This window comes from Triturus cristatus, chromosome 3_2, assembly GCF_964204655.1.
Source record: "Triturus cristatus chromosome 3_2, aTriCri1.1, whole genome shotgun sequence".
Classification (NCBI taxonomy): Eukaryota; Metazoa; Chordata; class Amphibia; order Caudata; family Salamandridae; genus Triturus; species Triturus cristatus.
The window spans coordinates 9,995,189-10,014,065 of NC_140584.1; the positions used below are offsets into that span (position 1 = coordinate 9,995,189).

The window sequence follows — 18,877 nt, forward strand, 5'->3', positions numbered from 1 at the left end:
TTATCAAAAACCTGGATTTGTAAGGTACAGTTGTGTATACAAATGGATACAGATTGCTTGTGGAAAATTTGAAACGTGTAGATAAAATTGTTCTCGGGGTTCTTGGTAATGTGTTGGTAAATTCAAGAAAACATTTTAGAAATAGGAAGGAAATACAGTACTCACAAAAATAGCACATGATTGTTCGGACATTTTGTAGAGGAGGTCCGCATGCTGGATTACTCTGTCCAGAAGTTTATCAAGTGGAATGGCAGAACAGTAAATGTATGTTCCGGGTTCGTTTTTACAATCCGTCGGGTATGCGAGGCCACCGGGGAGCCAGCAGAGGGATAGCAACAGCAAGGCGCCCTGTAAAACTTATTGCGGCAAATAAATCAATATAGTGCTAGCTGTGCAATCTCTTATATTAGAAGCTTGTTACTGTGCTTTAATGCTCTGTAATATTGGTCAAGGGACACAACTTCAAACAGTAGATTCCAACACATTCTGCCAATAATTATTGCGAAGAGTAACAACCAGTGAAGTGACTACAAATTATTTGACTATCTGCTTCTTCAGTAAGGCGGCCTGTGTGTACTACAATTATGGAGTCATATGAGGTGAAACTTGATATCATAATTATCCTGCCAGACCATGAGTGTATGCAAAAGCACATAAAACCATGATATTGTAGGTTATAAGGGGAAGCTACTGCGAGAAGATTTAGTCGGACGGTGGTAGAGTGACACATTTTGGAGAACTTGACTGCACTTTTTAAAAAGTTCAAACATATCAATGAAAGGCATTGGGGGTTAATGTGTGTATACATCTTTTCCAGAAGTGTTGCCCTGGTGAAGAGCTAAAGACTAAGACATGTCGCTGTTTAGGTCTCCCGGGGGACAGCACATGCACTGTCAATTTCAAAACATTTTGTTCACTCACAGTGGGCTTAGAGCTCTCTTGTTGCTTACCATTGGTTGGCTTAATCCTCACGCTCATTTGCTTGCTTGTCTTTGGGCAGAGCATACCATATTTACGTCCTCTTTAAGTCTTTCCTCTAGCCCTGGAGCATGGCCCAACTACTTGTCTCCTTCCACTGCTCACCCTTTCAGGGATACGTTTTTCTTTTTGTTGAAGCACTCCATAAGCGTGCATGTTTTTCTCTTCTGGAGTACTTAAACAAAAGAAAACAAGTAGGTCAGAAGGGAGAGAAGCACCTGAGGGAGATGTCCCACGCTCATTTGCCTCTCTCTAACATAAACTTCTGTACTCACCCTTGTGTTGCTGCCCTCCCCACTTCCAAGTTGGGCACCCCTTTCTGGTGTTACTTATTCTGCATGAAACAGTTCTTTTAGCAGCCTGGCCTGACTGTCTCCTTTGAAAGTGTCTGTAGGAAAGTAGGATCTGCTTCTTATGGTTACCCCCACTTTTTGCACCCACTGTTTTGAATAGTCCGGTTGGGATCCTGCTATTCAGGACCCCAGCCTATATGCTTTCTCCCGTAAATTGATATTATGTACTTTGGTACAACTCCAGATTGGATACTGAGGTACCCTTATCAGTCCCCAGTATATGGTACCCATGTACCCAGGGCATAGGTTCCCCAGGGGCCTCCCATCAGCTGAAGCATGTATTATGCCACCCATGAGAGGCTATAAAAAATGAAACCTCAGGTCTGCTACTGCAGCCTGTGTAAGCTGGTGCTTGCACTACTTACGAGAGATATAGGTTCACTATATCTATATATATATTTTAAATAAGTAAAATTCTTATTTATGGCAGCATGTTGCACATTTATAATGCGAAATTGCACTCAAAGTGTGTTGTTTATGTCTATGATAATATGATATCATGTGTGGTTACACTGTCACTTTAAAACAATAGGGTAACTCCATAGCGCGTTATGTGAACAAGGCAGAGAGGCCGAAACACGTCATGATTGACAAGGTGGCTGAATAAAATTTCAAAATTGCAGCACGAAGTTGTGGTCTCGTCGTTCGTTTTTCCCGGAGGAAGGGAAGCGCAAGAAGTGGCGCTGTGCGATATTCATACAGAGAAGGCTTCATTGGTATTGGTGAGACCCCCTCCCCGCTACGGGCTCAGCGGCAAGAAGCTACACCCGGCGTATGCTGGGAATTGGTGTTCGTCTCTGGAACGAGTAAGTCGCAGACAGCCCCTGGATATCCGTGACGAGGCTCAGCATCCAGCGAAATAACGGCAGATGAGTCAGAGGACGCGACACCGGCTACGGAGCAGGAGGTAGGAGCAATTGGAATTAATCCGGTAGGGGAGGTGTGCTAGTTCGAATCAGTGATATTTATCGAATGATTCAGCTTTAAAGTAAAGTTCAGTGAAATTCAGCCGCCATGACCACCAGCACACTACGGAGCCCCCACAACTACTATTCAAGGGCCATTACAAAGTGGCATAAACAATGGGGGCAATTCCAATATACAGGATAAATTTAAAAAACTGGAGAAATTAATGAGAAGTGAACAGTCAAAGTGGTGGGAGCACAAATCTCTTGACAGATATCTACAAGTAGGGCGCATTACTCGGGGCTTGCGCATAATGATAGCCCCAAGTTATGAAAGCCCTGACCCACAAATGTTAAGTGAGTGGGCCGTATGAAACTTGGATTCCACAAGAAAACGGGTGGAAATTCTAGTCAGATACGCAGAAAGCGACAGAGTGAAATATCAGCAACAAATTGATGAATTGGAAATTGAGATTAATAAACTGGAAATAACACTGATGATAACCACATATAGGGAAGACATGCTGAATAGATTATCGAAAGAGGAAGAAATAATAAAAAAACTGAAAATATATAAATTCCAAAGGGATAAACAAGATTACAAATTGGGACAGATATTTACGTTTGCTAAAAAATTTGAACCATTTAAAAAGCTTAAAAAAACCTCTACTCCCAGCAATGCCCAAATGAACAAAGGAGAGCAACCAACATCATCGACATCAGTGTCTGAGGTGAGCTCTGCACCCGAAAGTGGATCAGAAACAGACCAAATAGAATTGTCAGCAAGATTGGGGTTTCACAAATTAACTATGGCGGAGGAGGTAGATTACCTGAGAAAAGATCTGAAGCAAACATTGCGCCCACGAAAACAAAACCAACAAGCAGACAAAGGCGCAACATCAAGCGAAGGGAGAGACGGAAATCCAGCAGAAGGAGGGAAAACAACCTAAAAACCTTATTTCAAAAAAAGATGGGACAAGAAGCAAACATAGTGAATACGACTGTTACCAATACAGTCGTAAACTTGTCACCCATGGTTTTAAAAAAAGCTGAAATTCAATTGTTGGAACTGGGTCTATCTTATTGTCCAGAGAAGAGCTTCAGTTATGCACAAACTCGTATGGATATATTTAGATTTATTTGCAAATTAAAACTAAAAAAGTATCATGAACCCAATTGCAAAGCGAATAATGCAACCAAGGAGCCAGTGGTAGAGCCACAATTAGGCAATTATAATCTCACTGCAGGGGATGCTGAATTACTGGCAGATCTACAAGGACTAAGACAAGAAAGCAGTAGCAAAAATGTTATGCCGATTAGTCCAATCATTACATCCTACGCAACAGTAGCTACGAAATTCAAATTAAAATCCAAGTTCCAACCCTTAACAACACAAGACTCTTTAGACGTTTCTAATGAATCAGTAACCAGTGAAATTAAAAATCTCAAAATACAATCTGAAAGAAGTCGCAAAAAGTACAACTTTCAACAACATGCGTATCATAGACATGAAAAAACTTCAATCTAATGACCAGATAATCCTTAGAAACTCAGACAAAGGAGGTAATCTGGTAATATGGCCAAGGAATATGTATATGGCAGAGGCTGATTTACAACTGGGTGACAAAAACTGCTATAAATGAAGCAATGTTCAAATAGTACGGGCATCGTGGAATGAATATTACTCTAAGCTGAATGGGTGGCGAAGTGCGGGCTTGCTCAGCAGAGATGAGTTAAAAAAAAATTTAAATGAACATCCTGTGATGCCCGTTATATATTTTATACCAAAGCTGCATAAAAATGTTACAACACCTCCAGGTCGGCCAATTATATCAGCTAAGGGCAGCCTATTGGAAAATTCATCAAAATATATAGACTTCTTTTTACAGAAATATGTTAAAAACTTGCCATCGTTTGTACAGGACACCAGTGACTTTTTAAGACATATTAATGATTATGTTTGGCAATCAGAGGATTTACTAATGTGTTTAGATGTAACATCGCTATACACAAGTATACATCATAAAGATGGGATACGGGCAGTAGAGCACTACCTGAATTCAAGACCAATACAGCTTGCTCAACATAACAAAATGCTAATAACAATGATTAGGTATTGTCTGAACAATAACTATTTTCTCTTTCAGAACCAAATCCTACAACAAACTAGATGAGTAGCTATGGGGGCATGTTTTTCCCCTAGCTACTCCTGCCTCCACATGGGGTGGTGGGAGGAGTTAGTGCTGAATAAACAGCACAAACAAATTGTAGATAAACATATAAGATTATGGCTACGCTACATAGATAATTTGTTTGTTATATGGCATGGAACAAAAGAAACAGCAGAAGAGTTTGTCCAAAATATCAATCAGAACTAATTAAATCTACACTTTACAGCGACTATTAGTGATCGCTCAGTATACTTCCTAGATCTAGAAGTGTACGTAGAAAAATAGAGAATTGAAACCCGCCTTATCGTAAACCGACAGCGGGCAATAGTCTTCTACATGCCACTAGTCATCACCCTCAGCATTTAATACATAGTATACCATATGGAGAAATGCTGAGGATCAGAAGAGCATGTAGTAATGACAAAGATCTAAGGGAAGCCCAACAACAAAGTAAACAACGGTTTATAGAGAGGGGTTACAAAGCCAATATTATTGATATAGCGAGAGACAAAGCAAATCTATTGAACAGACAAGTGATATTAGCAAAAAATGTCAAAGAAACTAAGGATCAGGATAAGGAGAAAAAGGATGATACTAGACTCATATTAACAGATAGCCAACAGCACAACGCTCTGCGCAAGATTGTGAAGAAAAATTGGTCAATAGTGCGCAGTGACCCGATAATTGGTAGGATGATGCCAAAACATCCTAGCATCACCTTCAGAAAATCACAATCCATGAAAGATTCTATAGTAAGTAGTAGTCCTGAAATCAAATCATCTACAAATTGGCTTACTGCGCGCAAGTGGTTCGTGAAATGCAACAATTGTCATGCATGTAAATGTGGGATCAATAAGACTGTGCATATTACACCTTTTTCACAGCATCCTGTTAAGATATCTAAATTGATGACATGTCGTACGGAGTATGCGGTGTATGTGTTGGGTTGCCCTTGTGGACTGCAATATGTGGGCAGTACCAAGTTACAGGCCCACAAACGTATACTGCAGCACATGAGGGCAATTACCAACAATGACCCCGCATATGAGTGGGACGGGTATGCTCAGACGTGAGTCCCGTGCTCTCCATGCCACTGGAATCAACTATCCTGGCTGAAGAGGGGTGAAACCAGAGTGGAACGGGTATGCTCAGACGTGAGTCCCGTGCTCTCCATGCCACTGGAATCAAGCTATCCTGGCTGAAGAGGGGTGAAACCCCCAAACCGGTCCTAGGTTGTTTGGTTCCAGTCCAGGGAGGACCTGGCTTGGCAGTTCGGGCTGGACTGTTCCCATGAGGCACTGGGTCAAGACTGATTTGCATATGGCTGGGTTCAAACTGGAATGGCATGGTGAGCAAAAAAACGATGGATTTAGGCCCAGATCTCTGTACTGGGGTGAATGTATGACATTGTTCTGCATTCTGTCCATCAACTGTTGTTTTTGCATCCCGCATACCCGGTGGCACGACATTTTAAAGAGAAACATGACAATCAATTGGACTTATTAACATACTTTTTAATTGACTGTATTCCAGTGTCCAGACGAGGAGGTAACCGAGAGGCTAAAGTCCGTCTCTTGGAAACTAAATATATATTAGAGTTAGACACAAAGACTCCAAATGGACACAACTCCAGTGAAGATTTTCATTCATGCTTATAAATAAATCCAAGTGAGCAGTGTGATGAATATAAAAAGATAAAAAAATAACAAAATAAATATATATGATAAGGAATATATATAAAATATTCTTCAAGCCGTTTTTTCGCTGCCATGACATTAGGTCATAATGACAGTAAAGCATATATTTTAACAACACACGATTTTTTATAAATATTATAATTTATTGGTAGCACTATTTATTTATTTTTAGCACTTGCACTTTATTGTAGGACGTTCAGCATATAGAGAAATGCAAATACGCGGTGAAAATAGTAATTAGAATCACTGTGCACATCCTTAATAAGAATGTTAAAGAAATTTACAAAGCAATGTTCAACACAATAGATTTGATATGCTGGTTTATTTGAGTGCAATAAATGAGGGATGGTTAGTTAAACATTCCAAAGTTGATGGTTGGATAAATACAAGAGTCCCAACAGAGCAATAAAAGGCAAAGAAACAATAATAAAACCTGTGTAAAAACCTTAAAAATCTTAAAAATAGGACATCTAACAGGTTAAGAAATGATATGCCAGGTTTGCACATAAAAAATATATATACATATACAGTCAATGGAGGCCAACAGTCGTGAAGATTGCTTATTATGTTGTATATATGAAATAGAATTGCTTTTAGAAAAGGATTTTTTTTTTAGTATAATGAAGTTGGTATTTTACCTAAATTATTCTATTAAATCAAGTTTGTTATTTAAATCTGTTTTTAAATAAGTTAAATTCTTATTTATGGCAGCATGTTGCAAATTGATAATGCGAAATTGCACTCAAAGTATGTTGTTTATGTCTATGATAATATGACATCACGTATGGTTACACTGTCACTTTAAAAACAATATGGTAACTCCATAGAGCGTTATGTGAACAAGGCCGAGAGGCCGAAACGCGTCATGATGGACAAGTTGGCTGAATAATATTTAAAAATTGCAGCACGAAGTTGTGGTGTTGCCGTCTGTTTTTCCCGGAGGAAGGGAAGTGCAAGAAGCGGCACTGTGCGTTATATATATATATATATATATATATTACCTACTGGCGGTCGCCAGTAGGTAGTTATAGTTAGGACCGAGTTTCCATAGGAAATCTCAAAATTCTATTTTAAATAACTTTGGCGCCGGTTGGCGAATCCTCGCGAAATTTTCAAAACTAATGGGGCGCTCCGTTCAGCTCCTACCCTGAAAGTCTCGGGGTGATTCGTCAAGCGGGGGCTGAGAAAAAGGGGGGGTCCCAAAACACGTTTTCCCCATGGATTTTTCCATAGGGACTTTAGTCGCAGCTACAGCCCGAACGGCTGAACAGAATTATGTGAAATTTGGCAGAGAGGTAGCCATAAGGTCCATGAAGTGCCTTTTGTAGGTCTGGTGTAAATCTGTTCAGTATTTCCAGAGAAAATAGCATTTAAATCAATATATATATCTATACGCGCGCAGCGTGCGCGCACTGAGCAAGCCCTGTGCGCGCACCGTGCCGTGCGCGAGCGCACTTCTGATTGGTTGTTAGATGTCAGTAAACATTCGAATCGGTGGAAATCAGGAAGCGGCGGCCGCCATTTTGTCTCTCGCAGTCTGAGGCAGTAAAAAACAAAGGGGAAGAATGTGTAAAGGGGGCAGAGTGGGGAGATATTGACCCACTAGACATTGTCAGGGGGTCAAAGTAGGACCTTGTAGGGCAAAAAAAAAGAATTATATATTTTTTTAAAATATCGCCGAGTGCGCGCACCCAGCGCGCACCCGAAAAAAAACTTTAACAAAAAAAAGAAAAAAAAATCACAGTAAAGTTTTTAGATATTAGGTGGCTCTAAAAAGAGCCCTTGTGTTCATAGAGTGTTTTTTTTTGTAGTACCTACAAGTAAGTACCGATGCAGAGTCTTAAGTTCAAGAGGAAGACTCTGTTGCCTTCATCAGTGAAGTGTACACCATCTCCTCTATAAATGCCTTGCATGTTGTAACGCAAGTTGTTGTGGTATATAGAACCCATACCATAGTCTCTGAGGAAAGCAGAAATAGATTTGTTGACGTGCTTCCTTGCTTTGTCAATCTGTGGACAAAATTGGTTGGACCAGTTCAACTTTTGCCTTTGGCATATATTAGAATAAACAAAGGCAGTTTGTGGAAAAAGCGCCATCAATTGCACAAAGGTGTCCTTAACAAGCATTTCCAGACCTACCCCAGTTAAAGTGCCTAGGTCATTTCCACCACAGTGCACAATAATAAGGTTAGGCTGTTGGAGATGAAGAAAAGGTTTCACCAATGGCATTAATTGGTGCCACTTTAACCCTCTCTGACCAATCCATTTAATGTCTACATTTGGCAAAGCAAGGTCTCTCACCATACCTCTTTTTTCTGCATACTTTTCACTCCAGAAGACATAGCTGTGACCTACAATCCACACTGTGAACATCTTCCAAGGAGATGTGGATGCACTCAGGAGGTGTCTTTCAGCAGAATGGCAATATGAAATGAAAGACAGTTGAAAAATGGAGGCATATATATTTTTTTTAACAAAAAGAACTGATTGGCTGATTCAAACTATTTTAAAGTTAAAACTAGGCTGTCTGTATACATTTTTAGAAGCATGTTTTGTATTGGTTATGAAAAATGTGTTGACACTGAACATTACTTTGGATTTGCTGTGAGGTTTGACAGGTCAAGCACTCTTGCTCTTTGGGTTTGAAACATTGTGTGCTGAACTTCTGACCTCTCTGCACACACCAGTGTTCCATGACCTGTTGCTATGGCAGCAGGTAGAAGTCATGTTGGGGGAAGGGTTCAGTTGGAAAAGGGTTGAAAATGACAACCAATAAAAATGTGTGATTCCATTTGAAAAAATGTGGGAAGGACTGTGATTTGGAGTTAACATGTATATGTGTGAAAAAAGAGAGGGAAACTGTGCCATTAACTGGTTCTGCTGAGAGGAGAGAGGTGTTCAGCTCAGAGATTCTGGTCTGATAAACTGCTGTGTGACTGCCACATTTCTTTCACAACTAACTAAATTTAAAGGTGAGTTAGGAGTTTGAGAGGGGGTGTATGTGGTCAATTTTGATATAAATAAAAGAATTGTGATTATTTGTTTAAAGTTGTGATTTACATTTTGTGTTTTGGGAGATATTTAACTGTCTTGAATATGTAAAATATTATGGAGTATGTTTTCACTATAAGTTAAGGTGTACTGGTAACAATGAGGAATAAAGTTTTGTGCCTACTATCAAACCATGAGTCTGTATGCAGAGAGGAATTGTTGACAGATTTAATTTGTGTTGCTGTTGAAAAGTAAGACTTGCACGTGAAAGAAAAGGACAGCTTCTTTTTAACTGTGATGGTTAGGATTTAGCAGAAATCACTTTGAAAGAAATGAGAGGCAAATGCCAACACATTTGAAATTAGTATGGTAGATTTTCGTTCTACATTAAAAGTTGTGAATTACATTTTATGTTGTGAAAGATATGTATCTGTCTTGAACATGTTAGATATTTTGGAGTATGTGTTCCCCAGAATTTAAGGTGTGCTGGTACTATCCAGGAACACTGTTTTGTGTCTCAAATCACGGCATGAGTCTGTGTGCGCAGAGGAATTGTGGGCAGAGATTTAATTTGTGAAGTTGTTGTTCTGTAAGAATTGCAATCCCAGGAAAGGGGCAGCCTGTGTTTTGTGCCAAAAAAACACAGCATGAGTCTGTGTGCATACAGGAATTGTGGGCAGAGATTTAATTTGTGAAGTTGTTGTTCAGAAAGAATTGCAGTCCCAGGAAAGGGGCAGCCTGTGTTATGTGACTCAAAACACGGCATGAGTCTGTGTGCGCACAGGAATTGTTGTCTGAGATTTAATTTGTGAAGTTGTTGCTCAGAAAGAATTGCAGTCCCAGGAAAGGGGCAGCCTGTTTTCTAAACTCAAATTATCCCTTACCACACATGCACTGTTACATACATCCCTGCAGTCTTCATGCAGTTCTGGAAGTCTCCTTGCTCATCTCTCTTGCACCAGAGAATACACAGTCTCCAGAAACACACTCTTGGCACACACGCAGCAGCTTCTCCAACACTCCCATGCGTAGTACTCAGCTCTGTGTGATGTTTCAGATAGCAGTGTGTAACGCAAACACATAAAAACATCATCAAGGCTCATTTTCTTTGCTCTAGTCTAATCACTCACCCTGTAACACATGGTCATGGTCTCAAAGAGCTGTTAGGACATGTGCTGTTTTCTGCCTCTCTAAATGATAAGGAAAATGTGTCAGGCTGTAAAAGTAATTTGGTACTATCCAGGAAAACAGTTTTGTGCCTAAAATCACAGCATGAGTTTATGTGCGCAGAGGAATTGTGGGCAGAGATTTAATTTGTGAAGTTGTTGTTCTGTAAGAATTGCAGTCCCAGGAAAGGGGCAGCCTGTGTTTTGTGCCAAAAAATCACAGCATGAGTCTGTGTGCATACAGGAATTGTGGGCAGAGATTTAATTTGTGAAGTTGTTGTTCAGAAAGAATTGCAGTCCCAGGAAAGGGGCAGCCTGTGTTATGTGACTCAAAACACGGCATGAGTCTGTGTGCGCACAGGAATTGTTGTCTGAGATTTAATTTGTGAAGTTGTTGCTCAGAAAGAATTGCAGTCCCAGGAAAGGGGCAGCCTGTTTTCTAAACTCAAATTATCCCTTACCACACATGCACTGTTACATACATCCCTGCAGTCTTCATGCAGTTCTGGAAGTTTCCTTGCTCATCTCTCTTGCACCAGAGAATACACAGTCTCCAGAAACACACTCTTGGCACACACGCAGCAGCTTCTCCAACACTTCCATGCGTAGTACTCAGCTCTGTGTGGTGTTTCAGATAGCAGTGTGTAACGCAAACACATTCAACGTCACCAAGGCTCATTTCCTTTGCTCTAGTGTAGTCACTCACCCAGGTAACACATGCTCATGGTATGAAGTAGCTGTTAGGACATGTGCTCTTTTCTACCTCTCTAAACTATAAGGAAAATGTGTCAGGCTGTAACAGCAATTATCACTTGCTCTACCACAGTAGCAAATGTGCTTTTAAATTGCCAATCAAATATTGTTTTCTGCCTAGAATCACAGCATGAGTCTGTGTGCGCACAGGAATTGTGGGCAGAGATTTAATTTGTGTTGCAGTTGTTCTGTTAGACTTGCAATTGCAGGAAAGGGGCAGCTTCTTTTTTTCAACTGTGGTGGTTAGCACTCTGCACAAATCAGTAAATCACAAATGAGAGGCAAATGCTAAAACATTTGAAATTATTGAAAAGCTTAAATATTTTTTAAATGAATTATAATTACAAAAAGGTATTTTTTTTCAGTTTCTTGCAGGTATTACTGAGCAACAGTGAAAAAATAAAAAAATGCCTTTAAGGACAAGAAAGAGGAAAGAAAAGCAACAACAATTATATCTGGACAAAACTGGGAAAAAAAATAGGAGGAAAAGCTTGTGATGGAAAAAAGAAAAACTCTACTGGTAAGCAAACTAAAGTTTTCTTTAAAAATATCTTCAAAAAAACAAAAAATGGAAAAAATAAATTAAAAACAAACAGTGTTTTATGTACAAAGCAACAACAGAGTCAACAACAAAAAACAAAAGTTAATGTACAATCAGAAGTAAGTAAAAATGATTTTACACGAAAATTAGATTTTAAAAACATTAGTCGAAAAATGTTTGAGAGAAGAGTGATGTTAAATTTGCTAAAGGATGTGAAAAAATATAAGAAAAAAGCTAAATTTATTAAGAATTTTTTTTTATAGAAAATATTGTAAGTAAGGCTTTGGAAATAAAAAGAGAACTTTTTATTTTAATTTTGAATAGGAGGCGTAGATTAGATAAATTAGTCAATGCAATGAAGTCACAAAGCAAAAGGAAAAGAGAAGTGAAAAAAAGTAACTTTTGTAAAGTGTGCTTGGGAGAATGGAAGCACAGTTCAAGTACTGAACCATTTTTTAATGAAGAGTTATCTTCAAAGTAATAGTTTGTTGCATGCAGTTGACACCAATGGTAGAGCATATGAAGATAGAGATGGTTGTGTGATGGAAAAGGAGAAAATGGTTCCAAGAAATGAGGAAGAAGTAATGGCTGCTGAGGCTATGGGGAGACGTCCAAAAGCCCCAGTGTACACTTGGAACTGTAGTAGTATTTGTACTGTGCGTCAGGAATCTATTGATAAATTACGTGACTTTCTAAGAGAATATAGTAAAAAGAGTGTAAAACAGAAGATTAAGGTGCTTCAAAGACTAGATCCATGCAGAGTGAGAGAGAATACTGGTTTGCAAGGACATTCTCTGGCTTGTCTTTCTAGGAAAGTTTGTCTAAGTGTTTTCCACCATTTTAGGATGCTGGCAGTACATCATACTGAAATGAGAAAGTTTGTGAGAACATTGTATTTTGCTAAAAGTCCAGCAGTAAAGTTAAATGAGTTAAATAATGCTCTGTTCCGTGGATCTGTATCAGATGTAGTGAAGGTTACCGTTGAGATTCAGTTTTGCTACTTCGGTCCAGAACAAGAAAGTGCAGAAAAGGACACAGTTAATGAGGAAAATGAGGAACAGAATGTAGAACTCATTATTACTAAAAATTTTGAAGATGAAATGACAAAATTTACTATCATCTCTAATGAAAGACCAAATATTACTTGTATTTGTTGCCGCAGAAGCCATTACAAAAATCAAACAAGGAATGTTGATCTGTATAAAAAAAGTGAAAATGAAGATAATTATAAGTGGAAGGATTTTGCAACATATATATTTTTGGAAAATTGTTTTGATTTGGGTGAAGATCACCGTATTTGTAAATACTGTTATAATAAGTTAGAAGAAAATAGAATGCCGACCAGAGCTGTACATAATAATTTAGAATTGGATGCTATTCCTGCCAAACTTTCTGATTTAAATACATATGAGTCTATACTCATTCAATGTGTTCATCCGTTCCAGACCATAGTACGTATGGAGCCCAAAACTGGTAAATTACCTCCTTCAGATTTACTGAGAGGTTTAAAAGGAAGAGTGGTGTATTTGCCATTGGATGTGAAAAAAAATATGGAAACTATTGATGCAGATACTTTGGAAACTGAACCATTAGTTATTCTGGTTAATGGTGTACCTACAAAGAATAAGAAGATTTGGCAGGAGCTGGTAGATGTACGGAAAGTACAAAGAGCACATTTATATTTGAAAAGGAATAATAAATGGTATGAATCAATTTATATAGATGAAGATGAAGAAGATTTACAAGAAGACATAGAAACACCAACTGGACAAATTGAAAAAGTGGACAAGTCAAAAGAAGAAGAAATTTATGAACATTTTAGCATACATCCACTTCATTCAAAAGAAGTTATGGGAGACACTATTGATCTGTTTCAGATGAAGAAAGCAAAAGGAACTCCAGTGAGTGTATGGGAGAAGAGCTTGGAAGCTCGATGTTTTCCTCAGCTGTTTCCTACAGGAAAAGGTGGACGATACGATGAACGCCCAGAACAGATTCCAGCTTCTGAGTATCGGACTACAAGACTATATGCTGAAGATTCAAGATTTCGTCAAAGTATTCCTTATTTGTTTCATCTTTTATTTGAAAGCGACTTGTCTGCACTATCTTATGCAGTAAATCACATTTTAAAAAGTGGAGTACATCTACATAATGTGTCTGCTAAGGATTTTATGGACAAAGTGCAGCACCGAGATGATCATTTGGAAACACAATTGATCAATCTGATGGCTTGTCAGCGTGGGACAAATGAATATTGGTACCGACGCCATGGAGAATTGAAATGTATGTTACGGAATTTAGGAACTCCTACATGGTTCCTAACCCTAAGCTGTGCCGAGTACGCTTGGGATGATTTATTGGATTTTCTACGAGAGGCAAATTCAAACATTAAAAACATCCTATACAAGACAGCAGGAGAACTGTGCTCATTGGATCCGGTTAATGTTTGCAGATATTTCAATCATAGATTTGAGGCTATGATGTCCTTCATCTGCAATAAAAAAAATCCACCTCTTGGAGAAGTTGTGGATTTCTTTTGGAGAAAAGAGTACCAAGCAAGAGGTGCTCCTCATATTCATATGCTGTTGTGGATCAAGGATGCTCCAAAATTTAGAACAGATGCTGATGAAGCAGTGTTATCTTTCATTGAAGAATATGCAACATGTGCTATACCTAAAAGCACAGAAGAGAAAAAGTTAAAAGAGCAAGTTTTACGTTTCCAAAGTCATCGGTGTGGAAAATACTGTCGACGGAAGTACAAGACCAAAGATAAATTCTACACAAAATGTCGATTTGGATTTCCACGACCTGTTCTTTCAAAAGGAAGAGTGAACAGTTTTATGTCAGCTGTGCGACATACTATTACAAGAAAATCTCCCAAAAATACGTACAACCTAAGAAGAAAATAAGAGTCGAAATACATAAATGACTACAACCCAGTCATTTTATCCATGTGGAATGCTAACATGGATATTCAGTATGTGGCAGACAATTCTATTGCTGTTGCTCGGTATGTCACATCATACATCACTTAATCTGAGAAAACGGAATTGAAAGGAATGTGGGAAGAGATTTCTCACGAGAAGACTGTCAGTAAGAAGCTATACAGTTTCAGTTTAAAGATGTTATCGCATCGAGAAATTGGATCCTACGAATGTTCAGATAGGTTATCATCTGCAAGTCTGTACTCGAAATCAAGAAGAATAATTTGGGTCAGTTTAGGCCTTGCAGGAATGAGAAATCGGGTACTGAAATCTGTTGGAGAAATTGAATATTTGGCCGAGAACGACCCAGAAAGTACATATATTTTGAAAACAAACATGTTGGACACATATTACCCAAAAAGAAGTCATCATCTTGAGAACATGTGTCTCTATGAAGTGCTGCAGAACTACATTTTTTCACGGAAAGCCACAGAAGACATCAACAATGGAAAATATAAAGTCATTGGTGAAGAAGGATGTTTGGTGAAGCAAACAAAAGGAAGTTTGATAAATCACAGGAAGCTGAGTTGCGACACTACTGACAAAAAGGAATTTTACTACTTGGCACTTTTACAGCTGTTTAAACCATGGCGTTCAGAGGACGAACTACTAGGAGAATTTCAAAGCTTTGAAGATTCATTTAATGCTAGCAAAGACAGCATAGAATGCAGTACTTTCACAACTAATGTCCAAATGTTAAATGAAGAAATTGAACAGGAAGCAACAATTGCAGCTGAAGTAGCTAGAGACAGTTCTCAAGACAGTCAAAGTTCTGGAACACTCAGTCAAGATCCCCTAGGACAACCTGTTGTAGAAAATGAAGCTGCAATAGCCATGACTGAAGTGGAAACGGCTATGAATCAAGCACAGGAAGATTCAATAGACTTTAAATCTGGCAACAATAACTGAATGAAGAACAAAAACAAATTTATGAAGAAGTCACCAAAAAAATTGATCATGGATTATTACATGAAAAAAAACAGTGCTCATGCACATCATTTGAACCAATCAGGATGTATGTGAGTGGACAAGCTGGAACTGGTAAAAGTTTCTTAATAAAAGTCATCAGAAGCTACCTACAGCAAAAAACAGCTTCAACTTTGTCTTGTGTGGTAACTGCTCCAACTGGGTTAGCGGCCTATAACATAAAAGGAATTACCTTACATCGCTTGCTAATGTTACCAGTGGAGCATGAGAACAAAATAGAATACCACAAGCTAACTGGAGAAGCATGCTTCGAAGTTTCAAGAGTGTTGAAGAAGATGCAAGTTCTCATTATTGATGAGGTGAGCATGGTATCAAACTTAATGCTTGCCTTTGTGCATTTAAGAATGCAACAAATTCTAAAGAGAGAGTATGACGTGTTATTTGGAGGAAAACACGTCATCGTTTTTGGGGATCTTTTACAGCTCACTCCAGTTAAAGGACAACCCGTGTTTAATACTGTGACACATGAAGACACGAAGAAGTCATTAGGAAGCATTGGTAATGCAAATATTTGGTCGTTCTTTGAGTACAAAGAACTCACTACCAATATGAGGCAAGCAAACGATGAAGATTATGCAAGTATTCTGAATGATATTAGAATTGGACTACTCACAGAAGTTGGCAAAAAAGCATTACAGAGTCGGTTGCTACATAATTTATTTCCAAATGAAACAATAGTTGCAGAGAAAATATACAAGAACATTGCTGAAAAAAATACTGTAATCTGCTTAATGCCAACACTACGTGAGTGCTCAATATTCAATGAGGAACTTTTGAAATTGGAAAAAGAAGAGATTCACAAAATGGAAGCAGTGGACAAAATTCAGCATGAAAGAATTACTATTACATTAACAGGCAAACTGAAAAATAAATTGGAATCACTAGAGAACAACATTTCCAAAACAGCTGGATTAGAAAAAAATCTATATGTTTGCATGAATTGTCGAGTAATTTTAAGGAGAAATTTGGATGTTGAAAAAGGTTTAGTGAATGGAGCTATGGGTAAAGTTGTGGGTTTTGTAAAGTACCAGAAAAAAGATGGAATTGAATGCTTACAAATAAAATTTGATCAGATTGAAGAGGTTAAAGTCATTTGTCGTTGTTCAGTTCGTTTTTTACTAGTGAAAGACTTGTATCTGCGTAGGAAGCAGTTTCCATTTTCTCTAGCATATGCTGTAACTATTCACAAGTCTCAAGGATTGACTGTAGATAGTGCTTTTGTAAACATTGGTTCTACTGTGTTCAAAGAAGGTATGGCATATGTTGCTCTGTCACGAGTAAAAACATTATCTGGTTTATTTATGATAGACTTTGATGACACAAAAGTTAGTGCTGATGCGAACTGTGTAAAGGAGTATAATAGATTAAGAAGAACGTATGCTCCTCATTTAGGTCAGTATCCTGTAATTGAAAAACATTTTGTTTCTCGGAAAAGGAGAATTGAAAATATCTGTAATGTGGAGGAACAGAATAAAAAAAAAAGGACAGTGATGTGATAGCAAGGAAAAAGAAAAAGGACAGTGTTGAAGAGGTTGTTGGTTGCCATTTTGAAAATAGCTCTTGTGTCAACTGCTATGCAAATGTAGTGCTGAATGTTGTATTTTATCTTGAAAAGTTGCAAGAACAGATAATAGTAAATCATGGAAAAAGATTCTGTTCTCTGCTGAGTCTCCTTTATGAGAAGCTAAGTAGTGATAAAACTAAAATAGAAAGGGCTTCTGATGTTAGAAATCTTTTAGATGTATGTTCTGGATCTACACAGTTTAAAGAAAATGTCCAGCAAGATGCACAGGAATTCTTAATATATATACTGAACGTACTTGAAGATGGAGTAGAAGTAGAAAACTTATTTGGTGTCTCTTACAAATGGGAACATTGCTGTGAAAACTGTATGAACATATGCAGTAGTAATGTTGATTCTGAAAGGTTCATATTTTTACCATTACCACAAAGTAAATCAGTGACTTTTAGTAAATTAGTTAAAGATGCCAATCACAACATGGAATGTTCTGAATGTAAATCTGACATGTTTTCCACGATATTTTTACAGAAATAAGGTCAGTATGTAATTTTAATGATGCAACGTTGTAGAGCTGATGGTTCAAAATTGGATACTTTAATAAAGAAGTTTATAGGACAACAATTATCAATTTCTGGAAAAACTTTTGTTACAGTTGCAATAATTTTTCATGAAGGACCTACTGTAACTTCTGGACATTACACAGTTTATCTTAAATGTGAAAAAGGCTGGACACTGTGTAATGATTCCCAATTGATTTTCAAGCAACGTTTGCCTTATGATTTACCCAATTCTTACTTAATTTTTCTGAAACCTAAATTTTGAAAACTAAAAACTGCATCTGAAGAATGCATTTTTTGTAATTTTAAAGGATTATAATTGAAGATATCACTTAAAAAGGATTTTGAAATTACTATTTGGCCTAAAGGAAAAGTAATAAAAACAATTGTGGACTCCTTTGACAGATATTATTTTGGCGAAAGTGCTTTTGCAACAAGGTTTAAAGATGGTTTATCTAGAAAATTTTTATTCATCTTGAAATGTATTTGTAATATATATATATATATATATTTTTTTTTTTTTTCAAAAACCTTTATTGTCACTTCAAAATGTACACCGCTATTTAGCCAACAACCCGGAGGCAGGCAGCATAGTGTCGTGGCGGCACACCGCCAAAGCTTATCCACCGTGTACATCTGAGCAATATATCCAAAATAAGAATATACATAGTTTATGGCAACACACAACCAAAAAGCGACAGACGAAGAACAGTAGCACACGCTAATCATCAGTACTTCTGCAGTCTCTGACGCGTTACCCACGCAGTGCCGCAGCCGCGGGAACACCAGGCGTCCCATCCAGCCATATCACAGCCCAGCCACCGGAGCAGCAGCGGCCAGGGCAGCACACCCCCAACGCCAGTCAGCCTCCACATGCAGACCCGAAGCGCACCCATATCAAACCACCAGTCAACTCTCTCACGGCCTCAATCCCCGCCAGTCGCATCCCTCCTCGCCAGCCAGTCCACTAACGGCTGCCATATATCTACCGGTCGTGAACGCTGCGGTAACTGATCCCAATAGGCAGTGAGTTGGTCCTTGCAGTATATCGCGGATCTAACCCATCCCGCAACAGCCGGCGGAGCCTGCTTCTTCCAGTGTACTGCCAGTTGGCGCTTAGCGAGCAACAGGAGAAGGGCCACAAGACGACGCGACGCCGGGGGTATATTCTTGACAAAGCCCAGGAGGGCCACCAATGGGTCCGGAACAATGCGCATACCCACAATTTCACCGACAACTTTAAAAATGGCATCCCAGAAACCGTCAATGGGAC

General features: G+C 38.5%; 1 protein-coding gene across 1 annotated transcript in view; it reads right to left on the minus strand.

The window, feature by feature from the left end:
- The window catches only part of LOC146856675 (somatolactin-like), a 56,026-nt gene extending 37,624 nt beyond the window's left edge, over window positions 1-18,402 (minus strand). Inside the window, exons 1-3 of the mRNA XM_085646761.1 lie at window positions 18,363-18,402; window positions 983-1,042; window positions 166-356 (exon numbers count right to left, since the gene is read on the minus strand). Of these exons, the coding sequence (XP_085502887.1) occupies window positions 166-356; window positions 983-1,042; window positions 18,363-18,402 (291 nt within the window). The remainder of the gene's footprint in view (window positions 1-165; window positions 357-982; window positions 1,043-18,362) is intronic.
- Window positions 18,403-18,877: the final 475 nt, after the last annotated feature.